The sequence below is a fragment of the Schistosoma haematobium genome, chromosome 1 (genome assembly GCF_000699445.3).
Source record: "Schistosoma haematobium chromosome 1, whole genome shotgun sequence".
NCBI classification, from domain to species: domain Eukaryota; kingdom Metazoa; phylum Platyhelminthes; class Trematoda; order Strigeidida; family Schistosomatidae; genus Schistosoma; species Schistosoma haematobium.
Genome location: NC_067196.1, coordinates 36,252,368 through 36,265,915, shown reverse-complemented (window position 1 = coordinate 36,265,915; position 13,548 = coordinate 36,252,368). Strand labels below are relative to the sequence as shown.

The 13,548-nt window shown below is 36.2% G+C and overlaps 1 protein-coding gene across 1 annotated transcript; it reads left to right on the top strand.

Annotated features, from left to right (window-relative positions):
- Positions 1-3,956: 3,956 nt before the first annotated feature.
- On the top strand, positions 3,957-12,510 carry MS3_00008896 (uncharacterized protein). Its single transcript, XM_051217244.1, has 3 exons — positions 3,957-4,087; positions 9,518-10,512; positions 11,734-12,510. Exons 2-3 carry the CDS (start codon positions 9,683-9,685, stop codon positions 12,002-12,004), a joined length of 1,101 nt encoding a protein of 366 aa, XP_051073895.1. The 5' UTR covers positions 3,957-4,087; positions 9,518-9,682; the 3' UTR covers positions 12,005-12,510.
- Positions 12,511-13,548: the final 1,038 nt, after the last annotated feature.

The following is a 13,548-nucleotide window of genomic DNA, read 5'->3' as shown; positions in this document are numbered from 1 at the left end:
ATCCATTTCGCTAGACATAGCTAGCTGAAAGCGCTCGGCCAAGCATCTGCACCATGCAACTCTTGAGTAAGCCATCCAACTGATATACTACTGTTACCAGCACCTTAGATATCATACAACTGAACTTGGCCTGTAATTCAAATATTTTTTCCACTTTCTTATCCTCGACGTCCGGTATTTTGTCTTTAAGAGAACCTTAATAAAAGAGTTTTAGGCAACGTTCCACAACACGTCTTCTGATACAAGAATCCCAAAGTCCATCAGAACAAAGGTTGAGAATAGAAGGGAGCGAAAAAATTACTGACTAATGGCTAACATGTTGAGGCCTTCTTTATCTAAGGGGAATTGTTGTCGAAGGAGATGGACATCACAGTAAATAAGCCGCAGGTACCCGGAGTTTGACAATGCTTTTTCACGTAACACTCACATAATCAAAGTATACCGACCCAGTATGTGTCTAGTGAAAACAATACGCTCAATATCAGTATCAAAGACCTATAAAACCATTTATTTCGGAGATTGTACTACCACTACAGCAGAATTGTCAAATGCTGCTTACTTTAATCCACTTAATTGGCAACAAGTTCCAGGGAATACCCAAGTAGACTACCCGGAGTTACTTAACCAAAACTAGTTTAAATGCCTATCGAACTATTTTTTGTGTAGCTAATACACATACATAGAATAGGTAACTACAGTCTTCAGTCGTCAGCAGTAAAGATAGTAGGACTATCGACCTATATTAATCCTTGCAGTTTGTAACACTGAACAGGTCCGATCTCGTTTGGAATATACGTTTTCTGGTAGAGAATTCCAATAGTCTGTAGTGGCACTGGGCTCTAATACGAGACAGTGTGGGAAATAGACATTCAACACTTAACATGGAGAAAAACCCAACGACGAAGTGGGCGGGGAGAATGAATTGAATTGATCGGAGTTGATCACATGGTAAGGCTCGGCCATGCAGGCGTGGTCCCTGCTGAATGTTATCTTATATCTCCTATTCATATTAAGTAAACTGTCCTGTCTCCAGCCTTAGTTTGTCCTCTATCATGTATTGGTATTTGTTACAATTTAGTGAGTTGGTGTAGACGGTGATGTGACTTCCACGTAACATCTTATAGATTAGGTAGTTACGTCATGACAGATCTACAATTATAGGATTAGGTCTATTGTTAGAGCAGTACTAACAACGAGGTAAATCATAATTCTACAACTCCTCGTCATGGAGCATAGGTCTTTCACCAGTTTTCTCCACCCAATTTCGTCCTGGACAAACCTTCCCAGTTGAGTCCGGTTGTTATTCATCCTTTCGATGTCTACCTGCAATTCTCGATGCATTGTGTACTTGATTCTTCCTATTTTTCGTTTCCCTTCAGGATGTGAAGTTAGCGTTTGTCTCGTTTTACAACCTGGTGATCCTCGTAATGTTTATCCGATCCACTTCCAGCATTTTTCCTTATTTCGTCTTCAGCTGGAGGCTGGTTTGTTCCCTTCCGCAGTAGGTTGCTGCTGATGATATCAGACCAACGGACGCTGTGTATCTTTTGTAGACAATTATTTATAGATACGTGTTTTTTTGATGACAGTTGTGGTCGTTCTTTTAGTTTCAGCTTCGTATAGTTAGACTTTTTTTACGTTTGTATTGAGGATTCTGACTTCCATGTTCGCTTGCAGACAGCTGTCTTGATTTCCATTTATTCTTCATTAGCGAGGCCAATGAACCTCGTATGATGGTATCGAAATTCCCGTGGATGGAGCCCATGTTTTAGCCGTGACTGGATTGGAAGATGGCATAAAAAGAAGCAATTTAGAGATATGGTAATTGCCTAGTAATTGTCAACATATAGATTTCATAATATTTAAGTTATTGAAGATATTTATCAACTATATTGTGATGAATATTTTTTGCCAGCTATTTGCTCGACAAACTACTGACCCAGACATTGTTTTTGCGCCTGAGCGACTGGTGAAAATGTTTCATTTTGTTCGACGTCGTAAGTGTTAAGCGACAGTTACTTGACGTCTCATCTTTGTCGTTTTTTCTTTTTCTTTCACGAAGTATAACACTTTGGAACAAATAACTCGGGCCGTGTTCTGCTTTTACACAAGTATTTATCTAATAATGGACGGAAATAATAAAAATTTATTATACTTTAGCTGCAAACATGACTGTTTACTAACAAATACGGTTACTGTAAACTGTTAACTTGATATTCATTAAGTGGTTGTGCTCCAGATCACGTATCTTAAGTCAACAAACGTTCGTGAGTGCAAATACTAATAAATAACATAGCACTTAAAGATGAATCTCAGTTTCAGAATATGATGAGTGAATTCATCTTGAAGAAGAGCAGCAAGAGTTTTGTTTTTCTGAAAAAGACTAGCTACTTGAGGCTGTCGCGATGCTTTTTAACGGTTAAAATGTTCTCAAAATACATGGTTCTTTAAGTCTTTGACATTGGCACTGATATCATTAGTTTTGCCGGGCCCAGGTTAGATGAAAGCATCCGGCCAAACATCCAAACCAGGTCACGGTTGCCTATCATGTGCTCAGTTTAACTTGCTACTTCTCGATCTCGGCATGTTGTACATGTAACCCAGTACATCGACCATTCGAAGCTGCATACGAAGGACATCATGAGGTTATTAAACATGAACCTAGGTATTGTGCCACAGATAAGAACGGAACTCAAAGCGAAATCAACATCGACCAACTATAATCCCTTTCTTTATGGTGCTTTACCTTCTACAACCAATTGGCTTTTTCGTGCCTTAAGGTAACCCTCGTGCTATTGATAGAAAAAAACCAGACAAGTAGTGAATAGGTCTTTATTTCGATCTTAGCGCAGTCACAGTGGAGCGTGGGATTATCTGTTCAGACAAACAAAGGCTCTCAACATTCAATATAAGATAATAGGGAATATAACGCTTATACAAAATAAGGAAGTGAATGAATACTTGAACAATACTGTTTTGGCATATGCTTGGTTGTTTGGGGTCAACTCTTAACCAACCTACCTAAGCTGTTACAGTTTCATCTACAATTTTTCGTAACAAAGACAAAACATGACAAGAAGAGGCCTATTTTTACGTGCTTAAATGTATACATATTCGACTAAAAACAATCTATCTCTAGATATACCGACGTGCTTGTGTATTGTTTTTTTACGAAATAATCGAACGCAAGACACCGTTTTTGTGAAACGTTTCTTGCTGTTGCATATACACATACTATAGTTTCGTCATGCTTTTTGTTGCGTGAGTAAGCACAAAAGTATTTCAACATGCACTTACATTATCAATATTTTTTGCATCACGCCTGGAAAATGTAAAAACCTGCAAACAGACGCCAGGAATCGAACTTTTTATTCGACATCTATTATGTGCCATATAGCTTATTAGAGTATCGAAAGGCAAGGGGACGATGGACACACTAGTCGAAGGGACTCGGGCAAGCATCCGTATCAGATCACAACTGGGAACGCCGAACCGTGCATCCTTTACAATAACTAGCCAACTTAGACCACATTTTTGTTGATCTATCGACTTTCTACTGGATATATATTTGAATTTCACTCCTGATTTCTGATCTGATTAAGTCGCCGATCCTAGATTATATAGGTGTTACCAAGACTAGCATATCTGTGATTCTTAAGGTTAGTGCTATGTGGCCTACGTAGAATAGATCTTTCGTTGGAGTTGGATTGAGTCGATTCATTGAGTTGGCAGATTTGAAGTTAGTTATCAACGACTGTTTTCGCTACTGTCAAGATCAAGGAAGTCGATCCGAAATCAGCAACTTTCATTTATCTCTGATTAGTTTATCATAATCCTTCTCAAAGACGCTTGAATAAGTAGTAAACCAATAGTTTCGTAACTCTAAACGCGCTCTCATGTTCCACAAATGTATTCGGGACTTGATTGTTTAAACGTTTCGATGAGGAATAATGAAGTTCATTTCTTTACTGGCACGATTTCGGTTTTGCAGAAATGTCATCTCCAGAAAACGTTTGACGTCTCATTGACAATTTTAGTTGGTCCATCCGGACCTTGGTTTACTATACACTGCTACTGAGCTCATTCGGTATGGTATGCTTAGCCTTTTTAAGTATTTAGTACTTGAAATTTTGCCAAGTATTTTTGTAAATATTTACATTTTGCTTAAACATTGTTTAGGCTGAATGTCACTACCTTTTTAGTGTAGAATGTTACTGTATAGGTTAGGCATTCCATGCTTTATTTCCGTTTATGTACAGCAAAAATAATCATTGGAGTGTAATTTGTCTGGAGACGGTGGAAGCACTCAAAGTATTTATCATAAAGTTCAAATGGTCGTTCCTTTTCTCGGAAATATTTTTGTATTTCAGTGCTTGTGTTGAAGTTCATTAGATCCTTTGCATATTTGGCACATGTTGACTGGGGCTCTGTGCGTCTTTCTGTTTGACGGGTGAGTTAATAAGGCCATAGATAGTTCTTTCGTTATAATAATCGTCAAACTAAATAAAATGGGAGAAAATCAATGCATTGTAGGTATCTTAATTCTTGGTTTTGTGTCGTAAAGTTCTCTTGGATGTTTTGATTTTTCAGAAACGAATAGACTTGGATTTTCGCCCTATGTATGAACTTGCTGGGAGGGTCTCCGAAGGCACCATGTGCTGTGAAAAGGAAACAGTGTTATAAGTTCTGGAGACTTCTAGGATTTAGACTGATGTGACTGATATGCACTAGCTGCTTTGAATAAACCGTACGTGATCTTACTATGAACGTGCTACAGACATAGCTAACTTTATCGTATTTGGTTTCAGTTGCGTCTTACATGGTTTCCATGAGTATACCTTAGGAATGTTTTAAATAGTTAACAACCCTTGTGCCTTCCCATTAATCCCTTTACGTGTATATGATGATCCACGTAAAATGGATAATTTGGTAAGAAAAACCCTTGCCTCTTTTGGTTTAATCTTGGAATTTTCAACACTTGTTTATTTGAAGCCTCTGTACTGATAAATATGCTTTTTGAATGCAAACGAGATGTGATAGTCAAAATAAATGTTTCATATATAGTTAAGAGTGAGGGAACTACTTTATATGCCGCCACTTGTCTTAAGTACAATAAACTACAATCAGATTTCAATATTGAATGTAGCATCAAAGTCTTGATGAAACTTAACGGAAAGGTTCAGGTATGGTAATTTGTACTCTACTTTAAAGATTGTTGTTTTCCCAACATTGCAGGTTAGGGCAAAAACCACGATAGTTTGTTCCAGTTTCAGTTTGAAAAGGACAGGAGGCTTGATGGTCTGTGTTAGTCCTGACAATTACGGCCTCTCAGTTGATCCATCTTCCTTTTGAAAGGGTCGACGGATGGAGCCTCAACCACGTGCCGAGGTAATGAGTTCCACTCGTTGATGTTTCGATGGGAAAGTCGATAGTCAGCTGACAAGTAATTTATTCTTGGCTTGTGAACCTTTTTGGAGTGTCCTCGTAAATTCTCTGTTTTGGAAGACAAGAAAAATGAGGGCATATCAGGTGCGGATTTAGCACTAAGCAATTTGAAAACTGTAATCAAGTCGCCTCTAGTTCTACGATATGACAACAGGAAAAGGTTTAGCTTGGCCAGTCGGGCATCACACGGAAGCTTCGCTATTCCGGGAATCAGCTTAGTTGCTGTTCTCTGAACCTTTTCCAGAAGCTCACTGTCTTTTTCTAAACAGGGGATAGCCGCTTGTATGCAGTACTCAAGTTTAAGATGTACAAACACTGTATATAAAGTCAAAAACGTCTTAGCGTCAACATAACTAAAAGCCCTACGTATTGACCATAAGGTTCTAGAACCTTTGGCGGCTATTACACGGCAATGTGCAGTAGTCTTTAAGTCTTGGCTAACGATGACTCCTAAGTCATTATGTGTCTGGACGACAGGTAGCTCAGTGTTATTGATCGTATATGTATCTGTACCTTGATGACCGATATGCATCACAACACACTTGGAAGTATTTATCGGCAACTGCCAAGTTTGAGACCATTCAGATAATTTCTTCAGGTCATTTTGGAGTTCTAAGCTATCACCCTTACATCGCATCGTTCTCCATATCTTGACATCGTCAGCATATAGCAAGACCAATGATGATAGGAGACGAGGAAGGTCATTCACATACACAAGGAATAGCACTGACCCCAAAACTGTACCCTGGGGCACTCCACTAAGCACAGTTTCCCAGCTAGATCACTTTGAGTTCACCCGTACTCTTTGTTGGCGCGCAACTAGGAAGTCTTTTATCCACATCAATAGATTGCCTCCAATTCCGACATTTCTTAGCTTGTATAACAGCCGGTTATGCGGAACTTTGTCAAAAGCTTTGCTGAAATAAATGTAGGCTACGTCTACAGGTAACTTTTGGTCCTTAATAGCGCACCAGCTTTCACGAGCGACTAGTAAGTTAGTGAGACAAGAATAACCTATTCCGAAACCGTGATGCTTCTCCGAAAGGATCTGGTTTTCATCGAGGTACTTAAACAGCTCTTTCCGAATAATCTTTTCTAAGATTTTAACAACCACACTAGTTAGGCTGACGTGTCGGTAATTCTCAGGTTTATGTTTCGTACCTGTTTTGAAGACAGGACTTACTATTGAGTTCTTCCAGTCTTTTGGTAAACGACCCTGCGTTACGGATAGATTAAAGCATATACTTAAAGGTTTCGCAACGAAGTTAGATAATTCCTTCAGTAGACTAGGATGCATTTCATCGGGCCCCGTGGATTTACCCATGTCAAGCTTATTTAGCATACCAAAGACATCTAGTTGTTTAATGGTCACGCTATCCAGTGTATGTGTGGGGGGATTTGTATGCACTGATGGGAAGGGTGCTCCTATGGTATATACATAGCTAAAGTAGTCCGAGAACACTTGAGCCTTACCAAAGTCGTCCTCCACTATTGATGCGGCAGTACTGTCTCCCCACAGTGCGGGAATATTTCCTCTTCTTTTTGTTCTTTGGTTTATATAGGAATACAAGCGTTTAGGACATTCTATGGATTCCTTAACAATTTTTTCTTCGTACAACTTTCTAGACTTACGGAGGGTCGAGGCACAGGTATTCCGAGCTTCTCGATACTGAGATTTTGTCTCATCAGTCCCCAGTAACCTAAATCTATCCCACATTTTCTTCTCTTACGGAGAAGGATACGGACCTCTCTACTGAACGATGGTGGAGAGTTTCTCGGCCCCCTTGGTATAGTCCAAGTGATATGGGGTGCGGTAACTTTTAAGTATAATTTTCGAAATGCGTCCCAAGCCGTTTCAATTGAGGACCCTGGGTCTATTGTCCAATCTACTAACAATGCTGAGTGTATGATATCTGGTATGTTTGCTTTCCAGACGTTAGGTCTGGATTGAGCTAACGAGTGCTCGTGATTGACAGTTGTATGAAAGTTGAAACTGCGTGATCACTTTTACCTAGGGGTGGCGTGTAATGGAGGTTTGCAACGTCATCCTTATAGTGAGTCAATATAAGATCTTATAAGGATGATTCAGAGTCCGGGTCGTACCTAGTCGCTTCTTTCACATGTTGCACTAGAGCACATGTGATAACCACATCAACTAGTTCCTGCTCGAAGGAATTTTCTGACGATTCAGTTCGCAGATTTTCCCAGTCTACCATAGGTGCATTAAAGTCCCCTAGGATTAGACATCGACCACTTTGTGACCAAACATTGAGACTGCCTAGCAGGACCTCATTTACCTCACAGCTTGGACTGCGATAGACCGAACCAATCAGCAGCTCTTGTCCCTTGCATTTCAAGCGACAACTAACTAATTCACATGTCCCACTCTCATGGGATACACTGTCGATGATGGCAAATGGGATAGCATTCTTAATGAAAACAGCTACTCCCCCTCCTTTACACTTTTGTATTCTGTCGGCCCTTACTAACGTAAAACCCTCGAAATCAAGTTCCATACTATCTATAGACTGTGTCAGCCAGGTTTCCGTGACTGCGATTATGTCTGGCTTTGTAGAGTCAATCTGTACACCTAGTTCCGATCGCTTATTGAGTAAGCTTCGTGCATTAGTGTAACAGATCCGAAGCCTATTTAAGTGGCTTCGTTCTTCACCCATAGTGGCTTCGGTATCATTTTCTGTCGAAGCCTTACAACCCGAAAATTTACAACTTTTATGTCCTTTTCACCAGCGTCTAACCTAAGTTGTAGTTCTTTTTCGGCTTCCCGTCTTTTTACGTGGTCTGCCAACGGCAATTCCTTACGAATAAAAACTCCTGAACCCTTTAATTTATGTCCATTCGTTCGAAGACTTGAACACTACTTTAAGCAGTCTGGATTGATTAAGCTTCAAGTTTGCTAGACTACCTAGTCTGTACACCTTTAGCAAGGTGAATCCGGGGATATTTTGAGGCATGAGTTGATTAAGTAGCTGTTTTATCAGCACAATGTCATGCTCTAAACGAGTTTTGGGTTCAGAGCTTTCACTCTCCTTCATTCTATGAAAAATAACTGATCTCTCAATGTGATCAGCTTTCGATTTCTCGACTACTTTTATGGGGGCAGGATTCCCTTTTAAATCGTTATGTTGTGATAGTTTGTCATCAAGATATGTACTTACGTTATAGTAATCATTCGCCGTTCAAGATGTTTCTTTTGGTAACGTTGTTTTGTAAACAAAAACGACCAATATCCGTTCCTGATCATTACACATAAACGAACTTATGTGGTTAATCCATGTTAACAAATAAACGACATCATGTAGACCGAATTGTGACCAAGGTTTTTTAAAGGCAGTCAATAAGATTATATCGTAAGTAAAAACTTTTGATAAACGAAACTGACTCTTTTTTATTATAGTGGATTTCCAAACAAATAGCGTCCGGTAATTTGTTTCTGAAAAGGGTATTGTTCTAAAAGTAATAACAAGAGCACATTCATAAGTTTATAAAGGTGATGAGATCCATCTTACTTTCAGTAGGCTAACTAGTCCTCCGCTAGTTCATTGGTAGATAAATATTGTTGCATATGTCTCGTTGGAGAGAACATTTGATACGTTTTACTACTTCTCAGTAGACTCTATCATTAAGTATCTAACGAACTTAATCACTCCTTAATGTGGCTTTATGAGCTAATAGCGGTCTTAACTCAAGCAATACCATAAAAAGGATAGAAAGTTTGTTCAGAGGATTACTACATAGTTTGTATAGTTAACAAATCTTTCTGTAATAATGAGTAAAACCATTAACACATAAAATCATGGAAAAAATATTTAGCTCAGGTAAACGATTTTGTTGGTGTCAAATTTTTAAAGCTTGTTTGGTTAACTGCGCAGCTTTCACTATAGTTCAAATAACACCATGAGGATCTACTTTAAACTTAGGGTATAAGTTTTACTTTAACTATTTTATATGTACTCTCATTTTCAAGATTATTTTGAATCTCTAACGTATAATTAACCTCACTATTATTATGCAACCTGGATTGTTTAATTTTTTATTATCTCCTTTCTTTCAGATCTGACTATCCATCTACTGCCTAAGTGGATTTTTCAGATACAATCAGTGTTACTTTTGCGTTTCTTTTCTTTTTTGTTTCTAACAAATACACTTGCCTATGGTAATTAATTAAATCTGTTTGGGATTTAGTAAATATATTTATACAACTATTAATCCTATTCTCATGATTGCCCAAAACTATTTACAAAATGTTCTTACGCAAAAAGCTTTATTTTTATTGGTTCTTTCGGTAAATCTTATACTCTGCCTTTTAAAAATCAATGACTATATTCATATAAATGCGTGGTTTATGTTTATGCCACTTTGGTTATGGAATATTCTAGTGTTTTCGGGTTCGCTCATTTTATTCCTACTTAAATCTCTCAATTTAACCAAATTCTGTTTATTCTATTATGTTTATCAAGTTTTAATACTCACATTTCAAATATTTCTATGTATTAAACTAGAAACAAATGCATTAAATTGGTGTGTAGTCTTTATACCAATCTATTGTTTATGCGTTTTAGGATTTTTGACATTCACAAAAGCGTTTTACGAGTTAACTGTTTATGATTGTGAAAAATTCCTTGCATTAAATCTTCCATGTGTCATTCTAATTGCCCTACGTTTAGATAATTATATTAATTGGACATGGGTTGTAGTGTTAATACCATTCTGGATTATAATGGGATTTTTGATTGTATTGCTGTTATTCTTAGTTTGTATGTTATGTGGATTGAGTCGTTTCACTCAGAAAGATATTTATGATGTTGTTTCAATGATTGGATTCACATCAATTGCATTTACTTTTCTTATATTCGTTGTTCTTCTGGTCTGTCGATTAGATAACATTAAACTGTTCACATATAATGAAATATTCTTACCATTATTTATTTGTATTTTGTTTTTGTTGATTATGACGATTTCCACAAATTGGTTAGTCAGTAAATTTTGTAGAAATATCAATGGTTCCGATGGAGGAAATTGTTTAGTGGAATATACCTCTGGATCTCGGTAAGCTTTTATCATTGTAGTTAAGGAAACATTTTGATTTACAGATTTATTAGTACACTGTTAAAATGGTTTATATTTTGGCAATGACTACAATTTTATCACAAAACGGTTGTAAGGCATATATCATTACTAGTCAAAGGTTGCTGAACTTTAAAAGTCAAGCACATATCAGCTTGTTCAAACTTTAAGCTGTAGATTGTAAGTGAAAATCACTGGCAATATAATGCTGAATTAGCCGAAGTGAAGTTTTAAAGAATGAACAAATACTGAAGGTGGAGTGCATCAATCATCAGGTCGACATCTAACAGCCATCTTTTCCATTCAGGTGTTTAACTGAGCTGTTAACTTAAAAATGTCTTTGGATGCTTCATTATTTCATAATTTTCTCTACTGTTAATCTCATTTTGCAAGGTAAAACACAAAGCATAGCTAATCCTATTGTTTATATATTGGCTGTCAAAGATGGTTCTCATTACGATTTAAATAATATGCGGGTATTTAAAGTCGTTATTTCTGAATGAGACGAGATATTAGTAAGCAGAGTAAACTGCATACCTATGGTTTTATAAATCTTGAGGAATATGTATGAATAATGCTGTACACAGAGGAATCAAGTGTTTTTCTACAAATTGTGCTTACTTCCAACTTGGAAAATAAAGGTAAAGATCTATAATTTAGTTTGTGACGCATTACTTGCCATTGACCTTTTATAATGGCAAGCGTCATTGTGCTGTTTAAAGCTACTTTGATTGTTATTAAAACAGTTTCTTAATTGAATTAGGACAATATTGTCTGTGATGACTGGTTACTTTCGTCGGAAGGTTATGGAGTTACAAATCCGGTCATTACGTTAAGCTAGCATCTGTAATTCATTCGGTACTCAATTTATTAACAATGCTAAGTATAAGGTAGGTGAAACTACGTAGGATTTAAGCATTGAATTTTATTGACGGAACATCAGTCACAATATGGAAATCCTGTCCACAGAGGATTGTCAACAAGTGTTGGACGGTTGCCCAGAACCTCGAAACATGCTTGTTAAATTAAAAAGTTTATTTAACCGAGTGAATAGATAAAAATTAACTATGTTATGACGAAGCAGGCAATAGGTATTTTATCCTACCATAACTGAGATATTCTGTATGGTTTTCCATGTAAACAATTTAGTACTATATTTGGCCTTCTATTGATTGATTATACTAAGCTCTTTGTATTCTATAGGTTATCAGCAAATACTTCGTTGGACCCTATTCAAGGAGGAAATACAAATGTTGCTAATATAACTGTTTCACGTGACAAGTATTCAGAAGTTCATCAGAATCTTACAAAGAGCACTGCTTCTGAACCACTTGAAAACAGTATCGAAACAGTTATCTCACCCAATACAGATGCTTCTTGCAGTAATTTACTAATCAAAGAAAAACATTTTATTCATTCAAATAAACTAAACCAACCTATGATTAAAGAGAACTCTTTATCGCTTCCGGATTAAGGTACCTAAATCTATTTACGATCGCGTATTGATTTTACAAATAATATTCTTACATTTGTAATCTCAAATATTGCTTATTTCTTAACTGCAATTGTAGAGGACAATGTTATTTCACTTTAATTTGTAAAACACGTTTTAACTTTTTATTATTTTTTTCGTAAAAGACATTTATTACAATGAATCTGCTTAATTTGTGTCCAGATTAATAGATTTTGAGCGATTTTTTAAATCGTTATTCATGTCTGTGAAATAAGTGATCAATTCTGCTTTTTATAATGTTCATTTGTAACTGATACAACATTGAAATAAATCCCGAGAAAATGTTTTAAAAAATCAACAATGATTTTTGAGAATCTATGAGAATAATCAGTTTAATGAAAATTAATTCGGATAATTATCGGATTTTGGGACTAGATTTCACAATACTTTAATTTTTATTCAAAAAATGTTGTGTTAGTTTAATGTGTGTTTCCATGTCACAATTTAGAGGACAAATGAACGATAACTTCATTCATATTTCAGGTTAAGAAATATTTATGTATAGAAAACAGAAACCTGTTTATAAGAGAATTTCCTACTTTAACAGAGATCTAGTCTGAGTAATATTAAACAAAAGCCAATAACTTCACAACTGGTATTGAGCTTTGGTTTGTATGCAAGGAAATGATTTTCATGTTAGGTAAGGGGTAAAATTTGATAAAAATCTCTAGGATTGCCGAAGTAGTTACAGGTGTCGCAAACTCATCATTGCAAACACAGACGAGCGAACTTTTAAACACCGATTGTATGATTGAGAAACAATAGTTCCACCATACTTGGAGATCTCAATGTTTATCAACTGTGTGTAGACCACAGCTTATTTTCAAAGTAGTTTAATGTTTTTAGAAGAAAATGAAAATCAAAAAGTTGAAGAGCACAGTTTATTCCATCAAAACAATAATAGTAATTTAGTAACAGTATATTTAGAAAATATGTGTATTTATATAATTATGAATTAATAACTATTGAGCTTACTGTCTAAGACACGATAAATTGTGTTTAACGACAGTGTTTTTTTATTTGTACAACATATAGAAAAAGAATTACTGTCGACCAGGAAGTGAGCAAAAAGTGTTAGGATAAAGTAAGGATTCAGAGAAAAATAAATCTTGGACATAAGAAATAGGAGTAAATCATTGAAATCAATGTGTGCATTAGTGGGCACAGAATAAAATCTAAAATAAGAGAAGAATGAATGAAGAATATGAAGTAATTAATAGATAAAAAAATAGTTACATCTTCTGAATGAGCTGTATAAACAATTGAAACTCAAGAGATGAAATGAATTCCTATATATTGAGAATTCTGAGAGTGGTACAGATGGTGAAGATATAGAACTCATTTGTTTACATGTATGTAATATGAAAACAGAATTGTGTTTTATTGTTCATGTACACAGCCTTTTTTGTTCGATTCACGTAATATTTGGTTATTACAGTAAGGTTTTGATTAATATAGACGTAAAGTGGCTTGTAAATAATACATTAATGTTACAATGTAATAAA